Below are 18,496 nucleotides of genomic sequence, written 5' to 3'. Positions count from 1 at the left end.
GTGTAGGTACAGAAGTTTTATCAATAAAATTTCAGACAGTAATAATAATAACGCAACAGGCTCAAAATAATTTCTACAATAATAATAATAAATTTTTTTTTTAAATGCAGAAGATGGCGCTCATCTCGTCACTTCTTTCCGATTTTAGGCGCAACCGGCATCGACATCAAAAACACTAAAAAAAAAAAAAAAAAGACTTATTTAATTATTCGAAATTTATAAATAAATAATTACAATTATACTTTCGAGAAATTAAAAATAAGTAAAAATTTACATCGATGAGTCAACGTCACGTCTAACGCCACGGTATATATACCCGTGTGTGACGTCAGCTCCATTACAGTATCGTGATTCACGGCAATGGCGACGTTTATCTCCATCCCGTTCAAGAAGACTAATGAAGTCGATTTAGTCAAACCGCTTAAAAACTTAATATCTACTTACTGCAGCACGGCCGACGAACCCGTAGACTGTACGGATGCATTGAACGAGTTAGAAAAACTTCGTATGAATTCGACATGGAGGACACTAGACAAACACGAAGGGTCGTTAGATACGATGTGTCGGTAAGTTTCCTCCCGTTTTAATTAACTCATACGAACGAAACCATCCCCGAATCGTTCGGCGCGCGTGGCTTTCAGAGGGAAAAATGCGGCGTGGATGTGAAATCGACACATTTCGGCCCGGTCACGTGACCGGGGAGGACGTTTCCAGTGTTCATGTTTACCAACGTCGACCGAATGATTTTGGTTAATTAATAACAAAGTTTTTTGTCGTCGTAAGCGTCGAAGTGACGAAATTCGATTGTTTCGTTCGGCCGTTTGCCAGTCATGTAGCGGGGGAAATGGTGGGTAAATATCCTTATCTTGATTATCTTTGCATTTGAAATTAACTTTTGAAGCTTGTTGGAGATTAGATTTGATGTAAAGTCTTTATTTTTCTTTAATGTTTGGTACCTTAAAGGGTGCTGCGTATGTGTGTCCTGTTTGGTTGGGTTTACGTGACTTAAAACTAAAACGACACTTGATTATGTAATTTGGAACTGTTTGTGCGGAGAGTGTCGTCTGACATAACCCTTGGTTCACAGAATGAAACGCTTTAAGGATGATGTTACTCGCAGTTTCCCTTTGTATTGTTTTGTATATAACATGAGGCTAAACACCATATTGTAAACACATAGACAAATACTATGTCACCAGTGAGTTTGTTAAGCAGTCAGACGTCACATTCTGTAGAGAGAAAAAAAAATGCTTTCATAATTGTGTGATAACGTTTTACCGTATATGTACCTTTCGTTAATCTGATGGCTATTACATAATCCACAGCAAGAGTGAACTGATTATTTTTAATTTGTTTTGTGGAAGCTTTCACGTTGGTTACCTGAACTCTCACCGGTCTTTTGGGCTGTTAAGATTGTTGAGCTCAATGGTGAATCAAAGCTGACACCACACCACCTCTCGGTAGAGTAGTCTATGGTCCATTTAGAAATTAATTTTCTTCATCATTGAGTCGACCGTTAAATATAGAAACATACTGTGTCTTCTGGTTTTGTTGACTTAATGCATAAGTTATGTTTTGATTGCTAACGGCTGTTGATTCCTTTTGACCAAAGAGCTAGCAGAAAATGGATTTTTTTTATTGTTGATTTTAACTTAGTCAAACAACAAATGTTTGGTTTTATTATGACTGCAAAAACACATCTGCAGTCTGTTTTCTAATTGCTGAAGTGTGCTACGAACAATTTAATTTTATCAGCCAAAGTACTAAATGACTCATTGAATTCTTTCTGTTAACATTATGAGACACAAAAACAAGACATTGTGAAAATACTGAAACAAAACACTGTCTCTATATTAGCTGGTTGTGCAAATGATACTAATAAACAAAGAAAAAGAGACAATTATTTACTTTAGTGATCTTTTTACTCCTACGTAATATAGCATTATGAAATCTTCCTTTAAGGAAGTTGCATATATAAACAATAGAGAATATACATCTTATAGATTCCTTTATTTATACACATTCCATAGTGTAGGTACAATTATACAGGGTGTCCCAAAAGTCTCCATACAGTGGCCGAATAAATAAAACCATTTAACACTGGTAGATAACACTGACCAAATATTAAAGCTGACATTTTAATGTTTTGTGAATAAAGTTACATTTCACCTTTATATGTATGGAAATTTTTGGGGTACCCTGTAGTTGATAATTTTAATGGAAAACAAGTTGTTTTTTGTGAAACATTTATATTATCAACAGAAGAAAACAACTTATCATTTTTACTGTGGAATGCTAAAAACATGAGAAGGATGATATGAAAAGAATAGAGAAAAGCTGGCAGGACATTTTGAAGACTGCTATGGAATATTCAAAGAAAATGGAGGGAACCAACTAGCTTAACTTGATGATATGTTGCCCCTTGAGGTAGAGAATGATAACCTATTTTCAGTAGAAACCATAATTTAAATTAAAAAATTTAATGTGTCAAGATTATACAAATCTGAAATTGCATATTTTGAAAGGAATTTTATTTGACTTGGCTACAAATTTTATATAATTTTATTTCAAATTTAAATACATTTTAAAAGTTTACTTTTCAATTTTTGTTTTCTGATTGGAAAATACTTTCATTTTTATTATTCGTAGCATGTGTTAACTTCTGTCCTCTGATAATATGGAATAAATGTTTCAGGATGAACCCAATAATGGTATGAAAGCTTCACTTAGGCCTATTANAAGGAACACTTTCTTCATACATTCATACAGATACAGACTTTTTATACATCGCAGCAGGTCTCTTTTTATTGTTTTTTCAGGCGAGGCTACAGGAGCTTGCAGGGTCAACTCCTCTTGTTCCATCCTTTGTTTTTTGGCAGCTGGCTTCTTGATAAACATGTCCAAGGTGGTCTGTTTTTCTCTCTTCTTCAACACCTGTCGGATATGACTGGCAAGTGTGTCATTGTAGAGATCGTTGATCCTGTTGGCCTCAGCTGTGTTTGGATGGTGAGTGTTCATAAACTCCTGAACCTCTCCCCACTTGACAAGGAAGTCCATGTCAACTTCCACTCCTTCTGATGATTTCTTGCTTTATTAAAATTGAAATCACCTTTGTTTTTTAGAAGCCATGATTTGCACATGTGATACACTGAGGTGATGTATGGAATACACAAGGAAGCAAGCTGAATCCCAACGGGAGCTCTGTACTTCAGATATACTAATAATGTATTCTAATAATACTAATATATTTTTAAAATAGCAGATTGTCATTGGTAACGGCAAAAGAGTGGAAACATCATTCGCACTTGTTTGCAGAAAGTCCGTTGTTCACCTCACATAACAGCCAAACAGAAAGTCCATTGTTTGCAGCCAGTCCGTTGCTCGAGTCACGTAACGGCCAAAGAGAAAGTCCGTTGTTCGCAGTGTCCATTATTCGAGGTGTACGTTACACAAGGCACCACTTTATTAATACAATTGGGATTAACTTGATGATTGATATTTTTACTTTATTTTTTCCAAGTGATTGATAAGCCATATCTCTTGGCAGCACCATAACGAGCCTTTTATGCACCCGGTGCATGCTTCTGTAACTACACCCCAAAACTTGATCCACGTGATTTCTGCACACTGTGCCTGGGCATCGTTGGCACTGCCCTAGTTACGGCACTGTCTCTTGGTATTGAAGGGTACATATTTTGCGTATCTAAGCTGGCTATCTTAGAAAAAGAAGATATTTTAATATTAATTAATTGGTTTGAATTCTTTAAGTTGTATTTAGAATTTTCTATTACATTCCATTTTGTCTTTGTAAAATTCTCTGTTGTACAATATATAATTTCTTGCATCAACAGTTGGTCTAAATTTATCCTATGATTTGTGTTTTTTTATCTTAATTTTAACTGTGATTTTGTTTCCTTTTTTTTGTGTCTTTTATATATATATAATTTCCTTCTGTTTCAATAAGAAGTTTATTGTTGTAGTGTTTTACAAAGATTTTAGAACATTGATTAGAAGAAAATTCTTTGCGCCTGTAACTTTTGTGTATCCTTAATGTTTCAATTTTGTTTTTGTATTGTCCATCTTGTTTATAAATAAGACTCATTATACTAGTGTAGTTTTGAATTAGCAAAGGGAGGAAGTCTTGGCCAAAAAAAAATAAAACAAAAGTATCTTTATTTTCACCTGTACATTCTTTTTGTGTATTTCGGATCTGTAGGTCCGTCCTTGGCAGTTTTACAACATTCTATAACAATTATGTAAAATTTAAAAAAAAAAATAAAAAAGTATATTACACCCGACAATATCTAAAAACCACTTAACATTTTTTCTACTGTCCAATATTAATACACAATAATAATAATAATAATTTCTTATCCTTGCAGAAGAAAGGTAGAGCCTGAATGGCATGTCATCAGTGTGCTTGACTTAAAGCTAAATAATTAGGTGGGAGTTGATTAGGCTGCCATATCTTGTTAAATCACATAATTATAAATAAATCAATCTAATTTTAGAATATTCCAGAAGAAAAGTTAGTTCTGAAGCAGGACTCGACCCTATAACTGCTATTTACCATGCGGATGTGTTGTGTCTTTTCATACTAAATTGATCATGCTCTATGAATTTATAATGGACTTTTTTCCTGTATTCTGCACCATTTTCAAGATGGAAGCACTAACTTTCAATTGTTATCACAAGGGTGCCGCAAGCCATCTGGTTGTATAGAACATAATCACTTTATTGTAACTATACGTCATTTGTAACTTTAGCTATCTGCATTCGTCAGTTACTTGGATGTATAAGGACTTTCTGCATGATGTAGAAAGTGCATAGTAATGTGTTTTGGTAGACTTTATGACATTGCCATTTAACTTTTTCATATGTGATGTCAAACTGCAAGTCTTATCATAAAGTTGTGAGTGAAGTACATTGTGCAGGAAGTTGTCAAAAAGAACAACAGATGCTTTGGAAACATTTATCGGATATGGCATTATTAGTACAAAAAAATTAAGAAGAAAATGGCATTTATTAGTACGAGAATGATTTACAAGAGCTATTTTGCATATTAAATTTATGTAGTAGACTCTTGATGACTTGAAATGGAAATGAGATGATGTCAAACGGTTACAAGAAAGAGAAAGATGTAGAATTACTTCTCACTATTTCTAGATATTCACTTTTTTTCAGGAAATTCTGCATCTTTCCTTAAAGAAATTTATCTAATTTTGTTACTATATGTATAATTAACTTAGTTAGAATTGCTTAGTTGATAAATGTGCCAAAAAGTGCAGAAATTACAAATTCTGTTTGTCTGTACTGATGCCAATTGGCAAAATTGATTGATTAATTTTGCAAATGGCTATATGCTTTAGTATAATACATGTAGTGAGGATTAGCAATAGAATATAATATCACAGCATTACGTATGAAAATAACGATTCAATTACATAAGATATTAAAAGCCTAAAAAGAGAACTTGTAATCTGGCATTGGCACTTCTTTTTTTATAATTCCAGATTAACTTAAAATTCCAATATTTGTGAAAGGTACTTTGTCTGTCAAATTATTAGATTTTAATTGTTTAATTAAGCTCAAATTAATGTAATTGTATAGTTAAATTATTGCCTATCTAATTGGATAAATTTAACTTTGTACAGATCCCATTTAAGTGGAAAGATGCGTTCGATAAGGGAACATTCTTTGGTGGATCAACCAGCCTAAGTGAGTATCTATACGCACATAAATATTTAATTTTAATAATGATTTATTGTGTAGTTTGCATGCTATGATTAGATAAAATGAAGAAAATATACAAAAAGATTTTAAAAACAATGATAAACATAAGAGGCCAAAATGCTTTTATTTATTAAGACTACTATGGCACTGTCATTTTAAACAGAACAAACAAATTTAACTGAAGTAAAACAATATGTCTGCTATTAAATATTAGAATTTACAATACATTTTTCCTGATTTTTGTGATAGTAAATAGTTCGAATTTGTTCTTAGTTGTAATTATTTCCTCTTCTATTTTCTAGCTTTGTCCTCTTTAACGTATGAAAGAATTTGTATTCTCTTTAACATTGCCGCCATGCAGAGTCAGTTGGCAACTAGCCTCTGCACTGACTCTAAGAATGACACTGCTCTGAAATCTGCCGCCAAGTATTATCAGGTAATTACGCAAAATATATTTTGATTTGTATTTCAAACTTTTTAGACAGAAAATAAACTTGTTTGAATTGCAGCTTGCCGGCGGAATATTTAATTACTTGAAAAACAACGTGTCCGCCTGCATTCAACAAGAACCGACGCCAGATCTTCAACCCGACACTTTGAGTGCTCTAGCGGCCATAATGCTTGCCCAGGCCCAAGAAAGTTTCTTCCTCAAAGCTACTGCAGGTATTTTTTCTTTCCTTCATTTCTCCACATTATAAAATAAATACAGCAGAGAAAATATGCAAATGTATGGGAAAATTTGTTATAGATAAAATGAAAGATGCCGTAATTGCCAAAGTTGCTTCTCAGTGTGAAGAGTTATATGCTGATGCTTTGAGACAAATGCAGAAAGATACATTAAAAGTAACATGGGAAAAGGTATATATATAAATGTTTTCTTTTGCATTAAGATACTACTATGATTAATTTAATTACAACAAGAAAAATGTTACTTAACACAATATTAAAGTACAGTACATGTGTGTATGATTTTGTGTGCACTATAATCAAGTTTAGAGAGATAAAAGGACAATATACTAACCACGTCACTAGATGTGTAATAAGAATTTAAGGTAAACATCTATATTGTTTTATGTAAAGAATTTCTCAAATTTTAGAAATGTTTTAAGTCTTTAAACTATCATTTAAAATAAATTCTTTGTAATTTAAATGATATAAATTATTTATTTCTGTGAGATCTCTTCATGTCTTTTAAAAACATTTAAAGGACTACATTAGAGAGACACCAACTCAAGTAGGCATATGCATATGTAATCTTATACATTCTTTACACAGTTGTTTAATAATATATTAATCAAAGCTAGCTTTTGTATTAAGGGCAGTCAAATGAAAATGATACAGACTATATAACAAGTGTGGCACTGAAGTTGGTAATGCAGGTAGGTGTGTATGTAGAAGTGCCCTCTATTGGGAATCAGGAAGGAACAGCTTGAATGTTCGCCGCCGTGCCGTTTGTTATTAGACATGCTTCAAATGAGGTTGGCGAGTCGTGTGCTTCCAACATCACTATGGAGGTCCGCTGCTTGTTGACTTTCTGGAACATGGCGCCACAATTAACGAATAGCGCTACATAGAAACTTTGCAAACATTGAAGCGTGCCATCAAATCCAAACACCCACATGTTACCAAGGTTGTTTTGACTACGCTGCAGAAGTTCCCAGTGAAACTTCTGCAGCGTAGTCCATAGACATCCTCCATACCGTCCCGATTTCTCCCCATGAGATTTCCATATTTTTGGAGCCCCGAAGAAAGACATTTGTGGCCATCAATTTGCTTCGGACAAAAAGGTGAACGCCTGGGTACAATCGTGGTTCCATAGGCAACCGCAAACATTTTTCTATGAAGGCATTGATCGTCTTGTCTCTCAGTGGGATAAATGTATTAACAGTTATGGCAATTACTTTTGAAATAATAAACAGTTTACTTACTTTTTTCTCATCTGTCTCGTTTTCATTTGACTGACCCTAATACATGTTTAATCTGTAAGTGAACAACATTCTGTTATAAATCTAATTGCTATCTGTTCTAGGATTATATACCAATAATAGCTGGAAAACAAGCTGCCTTTCATGCAATTGCTGAATATCATCAAGCTTTGGTGTGCAAACAAAAATCTAATATTGGAGAAGAAATTGCTAGACTAAGTGTAAATATTTTTCATATAGATATATAACTATTCTTAGCTAGTGTTTTATTAAATTTTTGATGTTTAAAATAGCATGCTCAAGATCTAATGAAAGCAGCAGAGAATCGAGCAGGAATTAATTTCAATTACAAGGATTACGTAGGTCAGATTAATCGGCTATATGAAGAAACAAAGAAGGACAACGATTTCATTTACCATGAACGTGTACCCGACGTAAAGAGTTTGGCACCGATAGGGAAGGCTTCTTTGGCCAAACCGTTACCTCTATCTGAACATCTGAGCTCAAATTATCAGGGTAAATTAATTTATACAGAAAGGAAGCAAAAATTTGTGAATCAAATCTGATGTGGTTTTCTTCTTTGTTTCTAGATTTGTTTTCTAATCTGTTACCGGTAAGCGTCCAACAGGCTCTTCAGACATTTGACGTTCGTAAAACTGAAATTGTTAATAATGAAATTGGAAGTCTTCGAGAGCAAACACAAATGTTGAATGGGTAAATATTAAGTTTATATTTCAGTTAGATGATTTATATTTTTATATTATTCTAAGTTTGTTTTCTAATATATGAATATTCTAACAGAACATCCTGAAAACATTAATAATTTTATGACTCAAAGCTTATAAAATTTCATTTAAACTATTTTATTTTAAATTCATTTAATCTAATGTAAGCATTGAGCAACATGACAGAATGTTTGTTATTGATACGCAATGTACGTCGTCGTCTGATTGCCATGACTATTGTTCATTGGTTTTTTTTTTTATTACTGCAAATATGACTCATCTATATTATAAATTATTTTTAAAGATTACAAAGAATTTTATGCTTTAGCTAACTATGTGAAAATAAAATTATTTTGAGAATGTATATCAATAGTTAGAGAAATTACTCTATTGTATAAAATGGTGGCTGAACTTAGGCAATATATAATTCCTGTCATGACAATCAGAAATGAGTCACATCCTCTATATTATACTGTATACAGTTAAAATACTACAATTATCGCTGTTGTTTAGTAAATATTACTGGTGTTTTGACTGATTAGTTAAATAATCATTTAACTCCTTCAACTTATGAATGTATCTTAATCTCAAACAGGAAACTGAAAGCTAAATTGCCTGTTATGCTTAAAATCCCTGTCTATAATAATAATCATAATCCCTGTGTACATTTTAAACAAATTTAGAAATTATTACATATAAAAGCTTATAAAAAGAACTTGTCTAAATATACGGGAACCACAATAAGAATCTAGAAGTCATTTTGTTTGCAAGCCACAGTTTGCCATCATGGGTGTAAAAGAATAATTATGATATGTCAATGAAACAAGCCACAGTGATGAATTATTGTCGGCAAGAAATGACTGATATTACTTTTAAATGGTATAAAATTTTTCTTAAGTATTTAGTAAATTTTGGGACTTTCAAAATTCAAGTGGATCATCAAATGGCTTAGGCAGTAATGATATAATCTGTCATTCTTGTTTTAGACTTAGATATGGCAGCTCCATTCCTAACATCTCTCTACTCAATTGCAGGTCCGACAAGAGTCGTGATGCACGTGAAAAAAGCCCCTTGCATATATAGTGACACTGACTTTTTATTAAATTTATAATTTTCTTTTTATCGTTACAATATTTAACTGTATGAAAACTTTGTTTTATATAATATAATTTCAGTATTCTCGCTTCGTTAAATTTACCGGCTGCCATCGAAGACATTTCCGGGGATTCGCTACCTCAGTCTATTAAAGACAAAGCTAGTACCGTTAGGATGAAGGGAGGTATCGAGTTCATACAAAGGTTAATTAATGAACTACCTGCTTTACTGGAAAGAAATAAGCAAATTTTAGATGAGGTTAGTATATAAATGTGCATTGAGCTTACTTTATTATAGAGATTTAATACTTAAAAATTAAAGAAGCTATATTAACTTTGTCTTGAGCCTTTCAGAAAAAGTGATATTCTCTTCTTCCTTTCTCCTCTCTTTTTTTTTTTGTAATCTTATCTTAGAATAGTTTTCTATCATGAAAGAAATGACTTATTGTTACTTCTGATCTTTTTTTTCTTTTTATTTGCACATTCAAAGTATTTTCAGATCTTGTCCTAATTCTGAAAGTAATTCTCTAATGTTTCTTTCCTGGTGTTATTGAATAATATAATGTGTATTTACAACAGTAATTATTAAATATAAGCTTTATTAGACTGATATTTTATACAAGTTTCAAAATCTAGTATTTATCAAACAAATAACCAGATTCCTTTGTCAAGCTATTGAGGCTAAATGATTACTAAGCATTTCTGCAGGAGGCAAACCACCATCTTGTGATAAATTTAAGTTTTAATATAAATTAGAATATTTTGGAAGAGAAGACTGGTCCAGAGCAGGACTCAAACTTGCGACTCCTGCTCTGTGCAGCCATGTTGCTACTACCTGGATCTCCATCCAATCTTTGCTTCTGGACTACCTTGTTTTCTTACCTAGTTTACTGACTTGCACACTGGTCTGCAGACTTACTCTGATACACACTACGCTAAAGGCATGTTTGACAGTGCTCCACATCTTCCACTTTTCCCGCAATGTTTGATAATGCTGGTAGATGTGTTTGCGGAAGAGTGGTTTCACTTTTTACCATTTTTAGAACAAGCTGAAAAATACGATTAGACATCAAATTAATCAAAGATTGCAGTTGTTCTTGAGGAATATTTTTCTGTGCCTCAATGAAAGCAGCCTTTAGTTCAATAACAGTCTTGTATTGCTTTCCACTGCTATACATTTGGAAAACCGAGTCATCCCTAAGATTTTCAATTGGGTTTAAATCCGCACTGAGGGGTGGCCAGTCCAAAAGTCAGACGGTTTTGCTCTGAAAAAGAAAATAACATTGATTTTGATACTGGAAGGTTGCATTATCCTGCAGGAATTCAAAGATCTGTCCATCAGGAGCTACCTTCAGACAAGCTCCTGATAAGTTTGAGAGTTGTTTCAACCTTCAATAAATAGATCTGTCTTTCCATGCCATTTAATCCCCACCCAAGTTATAAGTCCACCATTACCAGTTATATAACTCTTTGAGTACTGCTTTTCATCTAGTCTTTTGTCTGCCAATAATACTTAAAACTATCAGGTTCATTGAGATTCCAATTTTTCTCATCAGAAAAAATTACTTTTACCATCCTTCCCCTCTTTCAGAGTTGTTTCTGGAAAACTGTAATCGGAGTTGTTTGTGTTTCTTCTTGAGCTAGTTGCTTGTCTTAATTTTCATGAAACATTGTCTGTTGATCTTAAAACATTGTGTATAACATTGTGTAAAACATTGTGTTGATTTACTGCAGCTCAGCTTCAATTCATTTTTGATTTTTTGATGTGTTTCCTTGTAGTGCACGTCAAACAATTGCACATTGTTCTTTGTGTTGTTGAACTCTTGCATCCACTGTTTTGTTTTCTTGTTCATTGCTCCTTATTATTGAGCTACTTTGAGATTGTTGAATGAAGTCTTCTCAAATTTTTAGTAATCCAAGTTACTTTACTCCCTGGTAAAATACATCAATTTTGATCTTTTCCTCTACAGTTAGGTCCTTCCCTTGTCATATTTTTAATAGTAAAGTATTATGCAATTTACTAAACTTTTCACTTGTTGATCATATTTTTTGAAAACTTCATGGATTTCAATCATTACTTTTTTGTAATTAATTACAATCAGTATAAGTTCTATCAATGATGGACATTTTATATTTGATAATAATATCTAACTTTTTTCTTTACTCATTATTTTTCTCCAAACTTATGCAATAATTATTGATATTTTGTTATCAAATTTACATGAAAATAGTGTTTCTAGACAATCACTGTATGTTCTGTTATTGTTAGAAAAACTGTACTAATGCTCTCCACAAACAATATAAATCCAGTTAAAATACTGATCCATAGGATGAGTGTCATGCCAAAATACTGTATTATGAAAAGAGAAGACACTGAGGTCGGCATTACATGTGCATTTTTTTTATCACAAGTACTTTCGACAAACATATAGTCGTCGTCATCAGGCGAATACGAAGATTTATCGAAAAAATTTTTTAAACTGAAATAATCCGATGTAGAATAGAACGCTTAAATTTAAGTTGAAACTTTTGTCAAAGCCGTTAAGAACACAATAGAAATGTTCAAAAATGTTCGAAAAGCGAATGAGCAGAAAACTCCATGATGTGCAAATAAGCGCATGCGCAGATCTAGACACACACTATACGCATTCTGGAGAATGCTAATATAATATTTGCTTAATTGTTTGTATAGTGTGACCCATACACTGGGCAGCTTGAGAGTTGGGAGTGTTGCATGTGTCCAAGGTGGTAGTAAGGAGGGATTCCCATATGAAAACAATTTTTCGATCCTTACAGCTCTTGAGCATAACTGCTTGGGACCATAGTGGGTTGTAACCCTGCTGAAGTACTTTTCTTGCAAGCTCGGTGGTGTGTCTACCCCTCACAACATCGTTTCGGTGCTCTTCAAGTCGGCTGGCAAGCATTCTAGTAGTGGCCCCGATATATCTTGCGTTTACTCCCATTGCAAGATTTTCCAGAGGTACAGCATAGACCCCCTGAGTTCTCAAGAGTGGAAAATTTGTCCCTATCATTACAAATAAGTTTGCGTAGGTTTGGAAATGGGGTTAGTGTCGAAAGTACTTTCGATAAAAAACGCACATGTAACGCCAACCTCAGTGTCTTCTCTTTTCATAATACAGTTAAAATACAAACAAACAATAAATATTACTTATTATTTTTACACTATATTCCTGATTTTACAATACAGTCGACTCTCGCATAACGCGAGTTCATATAATGCAGATTTGTATATTGTAGCAAAAAAATTGCGACTGTATTCGTATAAAGACGCTAAAAGAGACTCGTAAAATGCGGTAAAACGTCATCGCCGACTCATGTTGCGACAGGATTGGTCGAATCTAGACCAATAGTGGACGAGCAGCCGAACTACTTACACGGTACAGAGAGTTTAGCCGTGTAAGTTGAGTTTACTATCATCTGTACAGTATATAAATTAGGTACTGTAAGTGTAATACAGTACTGTAATTTTATATATTTCTTGTGAAAAAACATTTCGTATTCAACGGCCATAAAAATTATTTCTATTAATTAATTAACAATGTCTCCAAAATTTCAACAAATTTTTCGCAGAAAAATAACTTATCATAAAACGCATTTGCCATTTGGTGCACTGCTCCACGACAAAAACAAGCTTAAGCAATGGCATCATCGAACAGTGCACACTCAGTAAGTAATCCTACAATTTTTTGTTTTTAGCATAGTTTATACGGATTATTCCCAAAAAATTATGTGTGTTTTGGAAATGTTGAGTCAAATTAGTCTAGAATCGATTAATTTTATGGAAGAAAACCTTTCAAACAGCTGTAGTCTGTAAACTGCACATGTGCCGGTCTGTAATTGGCTCATATATTTTAAGGATTCCTACAACATGAAATTCTTATAAATGGAACATAGCTACTGCGTTGTAGGAGGGTTGACTGTAATTTAATTCTTAATTATATCATAAATATTCTAATCTAAAATATTTACTCATAACTTTCATAATTATCTTTCTTATACTATATTAATGTATTATTAGGCCGAGAGAATGTTAAATGAAGAACAGCAGTCAGACGAGCAGCTTTTGTCGCAGTTTAAAGAGAAGTGGACTCGGACGAGATCTAGTAAATTAAACGAGCCCCTGCGTGCCAGCTGTAACAAATACAGGAGCATTCTCGACAGGGCAGTTTCGGCAGATCACGTCGTCCAGGAAAAATTTGGCAAACACAAAAGCAATATTGAACTTCTCTGCAGAACTGATGTAATTGATTTTTACATATTAAATGAAAGGAAACATATATAAAAGTTATAGAAATGATTACATTCTATTGTTAATTTTACAGGAAGAAATTCAAGCTGCCATTCCTTCGAGTAGTCCTGTTCATTCATCTAACAGTTCTGCGGTGGATCGTCTGAAGCAGTTAATGGATCAAGTGGATGCACTTCGTTCCGAAAGAGAAGTATTAGAATCCGAATTAAAAAGTGCAACTACTGATATGAGTAATTTTTTTTTTTTAATCTCTAAATTAATACAATCTATTATATGAAAGAGTAATGTGAATAAATTGTATTTGAAACAATTAGAATCCAAATTTATGAGTGCTCTCAGCGAAGATGGTGCTATCAATGAACATAATTTGTCTGTCGAAACTCTCGGAGAAGTGTTTGGTCTTCTTCAGAAACAGGTTCGAGACAGCATTGCCAAGCAGGAAACACTTACTGCACAGATACAGGCAAGTTTATTGGCTTACAATTTACATTACAAAGTTATCTGTTATATTTATTTCAATTTTGGGTTGTAGTTAGAGAGAGCTTGGCATCATTTTAGAAGTTTTTTCATTGAAAATATTAAGGTACAAAATTGGAAAGAATGCTATGATTTTAGTATAGCATGCATCTCGACAGTTTCCACTATTCGTTCTATCTCCCTCTCCTTGTCTTGCTTTTTGTTGCAATTCTTATGGACTCTCTTAGCAAGTCCTCTAATGGATACTATTCTACAGTTGTATGGGTCGTTAGAGTTGGCTTGGATGTATATTGGAATAAAGCTCGGTTTGTTGTATATTTTAGTATCATACCCACTATCATTAAGGGTGTTGCTGGTATCTAGATAATTAGCTTCCTTGTTGTTCATTTGTTTTAATTCGGTCATGAGACCATGTGGATTGTTGTTTATGCAGTCAATAAATCCATCAATGTCTTGTTTAGTTTTCCAGGTGATGCATGTATCATCAATGTATCTTATAGATTTCATTATAGGAAAGGAATTTGGGGATGATTTTGGCCTCCAAGAGACTTTGCTACAATTTCAACCAGGTCCCCTGACAATTGGCTACCTGTAAGTATTCCTCGTTTTTTGAAGGAACCATTGAAGGAATCTTTCCATTTAATTGAAAGCAGGTGTAACAAAGTAGCATAAGGGTTTTCACAAGTAAATGCAAAGCACAATAAGGTTTGTCAGTTTTATTTATATAAATGCTTTGTTGATTGGAAGATTACTTAAATAAATCTGCATTCAAAAGAGAATTAGACTAAATTTTTGAAAACAATATTAGAATAGGCAATAGTTTAATTATTTTTGTCATTTATAACCGTACTGGACATATTTTGAATTTTTGTTGTAGTGGAAAATGTTAAGTACAGAAATTTTCTGCTCTGCACACTGCCATCTTTTTTATAATATAGGCTTACTTGGATGCATTAAGTTGGGTTTAAGTCCTTACGTGTAGCATCTAGATCTTCTTGCATGCTGGACAAGAGTTTTAAGAAAAGATGCTGTAGATAAATGCTTAAAACATTTTAAAGATGTGTACGTGTGCAATCATTCTTGCAAATAAAACTAATCATTTAACTAACAAAATTGTGCGTGCACTTGTCAAATCTTGAAAGGACCTCCTTATGGTTTTTCTTTAGGCTTGAAACAATGTTCTCTGGTGGCAGTTCAAATGCGCACCTACCAGTAGGCTGACTACTTCCTCTCATATTTTATAAACAGGGCATTGGTAAGATGTGAATTATGTCATTTCATATGATTAGTGCTTTGTGAGTTATATTGGTGGACACAAGCACTAAAATTTTTTTGCCAAAACTGATTTTAACTGCCTCAGCATTGGTGTGTCTGCAACCTAACAACAACACTGTAGATAGGATAGATAACTATGTATCTAGCTGTATTTATAGTACTGATCATGTGAAATAACATAATTCTCACTTTGATGCTTGAAAATGAGAGAGAGTTCTTATTAATACACAGCCTACCAGTAGGTAGGCATTTGAACTGCTATCAGAAAACATTGTTTCAAACCTGTGACAAAAACATAAGCGGTCTTTTCAAGATTTCATTAACAATCATGCGAGCATTTGACAAACAAATAATTTTATTTGTAGAAATGATTTGACTAGATGTAATTGAGACTTCTGCTATTTCTTGACTTCCTCTATTTTACATTTATAACTCAACTTAGTCAATCTGTACATTTCAGAAATTCAAACAACTCTATACAATAATTATTCCAGTTAGTAAGTGTGGGCTGTAATTGCAGCATATCAGTGTAAACTTTATTTACACATTTAGAAAAGACTACTTTCAATTTGTAAGAAGCAGTAGACATGACCTTTTTTTTTTATTATTTGTTGTCTTGATCAATTGAATTTTATTGCTCTTACTTATGGATTTGAGATTATCTTCTTGATGAGTGTATAGTATTGCTATTCCCCCACAGGATAGTGGAAACTGGTGAACCCATTGAAAATTCAATTGATATAGCTTTCCGGTTTCTGCTATTTTATCAGTGTGTCGTGAGGCATGTTTTTTTACTCTCCTTTGATTGTCTTCCTTTTTTAACTTTCCACAAAGGCATCAATATGTCTTAGGTATGTTGATGCCTTCATGCAGTTGCCCTCCACAGCAAAAAATAAAAATAACTATATTTTTTTACATAGTTACACAACAAAAGTTTTGTACTTGTTTTCTTGTAGGAAGCAAACACCGAATTTTGTAATTCTCGAAGTGGCGATAGAGGCACTTCTCAACGTGATGCCAAACTTAGCGAGCTGGCCTCTGCCTATGATGCTTTCATGGAATTGACTAGCAACCTGGAAGAAGGAACAAAGGTTTTATTTTAAAAGGAACTACTAATTATGTTTTTATTTAGTCTTAACTCTCTCTAAAGAAATTTATTATTATTTTCAGTTTTATGAAGATCTCACTTACATATTAATTAAATTCCAAAACCAAATAAATGATTTCACATTTGCCCGCAATACAGAAAAAGAGGACCTGTGTCGTGAACTTCAGAGAAACATTGCCAATCAGGCTGCGCACCCGACGCCCTCGCTGCCGGAATATCATAAGAGTACGGAAGATCAGAGTAAGTTTCCTTCTTATCAAGGTTTTGCTGGTTTAAATTATATATAATTTATGCAAAATAAATTTTACATCTGGAATTAAAGCATAACTTTCAGTTTAACTTTATTTAACCTTTGTAGAAAGGGTTAGTCAGATATGGTGCTATCATGATGTAGTGGAGAATAAACGTGGGAAATTTTTTAAGAATTTTCCCACGCGTTTGTCTTGCTTCCATTTCAGTAAAAAAAATTTTTAAACAGTTACGTTTTAGTAAAGAAAAAAATCTTCTTCATCACACAATTCCTTTTTATGTAAATTTTTTTCATGGTAATTTTTGGCTAAAATTTTTTTGCGAATATAAACTACGTCTCCAGTGCCACATGATCACCCTTGATGGGTATATCTGTCGATTACTGCAGAGTGGTTAGTGGATATTGATACTTCCAGAGGTTCTCAAAGTCAATCTGTGACTCGTTCAAACCAAGTCATAAACAAACTAAATGGTACCAATGTCAGCATTCCATTTTTTTTCCTGTAAAAATTATCTTAGGTGCATTTTAGTTTCACAAAAATAATCTTTTCTCTTGTTAAATAGCATTGAATTGCATTTTATTAAGATGACCAAGTCTATCTGTACATCATTTGGCACTTGCAGACCACTAGTGGTCCACAGGCCAGTTTGCTAAACGCTAAGTTAGTTAAATCTTTAGAATTCCCCAGATCGTGCTTTTCTTTCTTTCTTTCTTTCTTTAGATTTGAAAATGTTTGTCAGAAGATAATTGCTGTGAAAATATTTATATATCAAGCTGGATTCACGAGCATTCATAAGACATGGCATGATATCTCAGATATTTAAAGTTACCTGAAACTAACAATATATTTTATTTCATATTCAGAAAACACATTATAACATTTTGACAACAGAAAAAAAAAAACATGTAATAAGAGTGTATCTTGTGATTTTGCTAGTGTCTGCTTTCACTTTAATAGAGCCAATTGGAAAGCATTTATTAGTGACAGTTTTTAGGATTATAAGTACTTATTTGTATTTAAAAAAAAAGGAATTTAACCGTTTTTAACGACCTGATGAAGACGAAAATAATTATCGTCGAAAGCACTTGTTGGTCTAGCGACATTTATTTGTAATTTAACGCCTATATGATAAAAGTTTCTCCTATTACCTTTTTTTTAATACAGTCGACCCCCCTATAACGTACGTTCCTATAACGACAATTCCTATAACGTAGCGAAAAAATTGTAGAAACTTTCGTATAATGTACCTCCTATAACGTCGTTTCGCGAGAAGATTGATAGAGTCTGGACCAATAGTGGATGAGCAGCCGAACTACTTACCTCCGACCCTGCGCCACGCTACGGAGCGGCTAAATTGAGTTTGCTATCGTCTGTTTAGTATTATATATAAATTAGGTACTGTACATATAATTATATATTAATTATATATAAATTAGGTACTGTATATATAATTATATATTAACTTAATTTATTGTAACTTTATTATAATTATATATATGCTTTCTGCCGCCTGGCAACACGCTACGGAGATTTTAGGCTAGTAAGTTGAGTTTATTATCGTCTGCACAGTATGTAAATTAGGTACCGTAAGTCTAATACAGCACTAATTTTATACATTTCTTGTGAAAGAAACACTTC

The 18,496-nt window shown here is 33.2% G+C and overlaps 1 protein-coding gene across 1 annotated transcript; it reads left to right on the top strand.

Moving 5' to 3' along the window:
- The first annotated feature begins 321 nt into the window (after nucleotides 1-321).
- On the top strand, nucleotides 322-16,905 carry LOC111634805 (programmed cell death 6-interacting protein-like). The gene is made up of 14 exons (XM_023379638.1): nucleotides 322-567; nucleotides 5,655-5,718; nucleotides 6,036-6,169; nucleotides 6,243-6,396; nucleotides 6,482-6,591; nucleotides 7,763-7,879; nucleotides 7,952-8,174; nucleotides 8,249-8,372; nucleotides 9,559-9,736; nucleotides 13,517-13,738; nucleotides 13,821-13,977; nucleotides 14,062-14,210; nucleotides 16,456-16,590; nucleotides 16,670-16,905. The coding sequence occupies exons 1-14, from the start codon at nucleotides 361-363 to the stop codon at nucleotides 16,892-16,894; spliced, it is 2,199 nt and encodes a 732-aa protein (XP_023235406.1). The 5' UTR covers nucleotides 322-360; the 3' UTR covers nucleotides 16,895-16,905.
- Nucleotides 16,906-18,496: the final 1,591 nt, after the last annotated feature.

This window comes from Centruroides sculpturatus, unplaced genomic scaffold, assembly GCF_000671375.1.
Source record: "Centruroides sculpturatus isolate CEXI.00-Female unplaced genomic scaffold, Cexi_2.0 scaffold757, whole genome shotgun sequence".
Lineage (NCBI taxonomy): Eukaryota > Metazoa > Arthropoda > Arachnida > Scorpiones > Buthidae > Centruroides > Centruroides sculpturatus.
The sequence above is the reverse complement of the archived record's forward strand: the minus strand, read 5'-3'. Positions and strand labels throughout refer to the sequence as shown.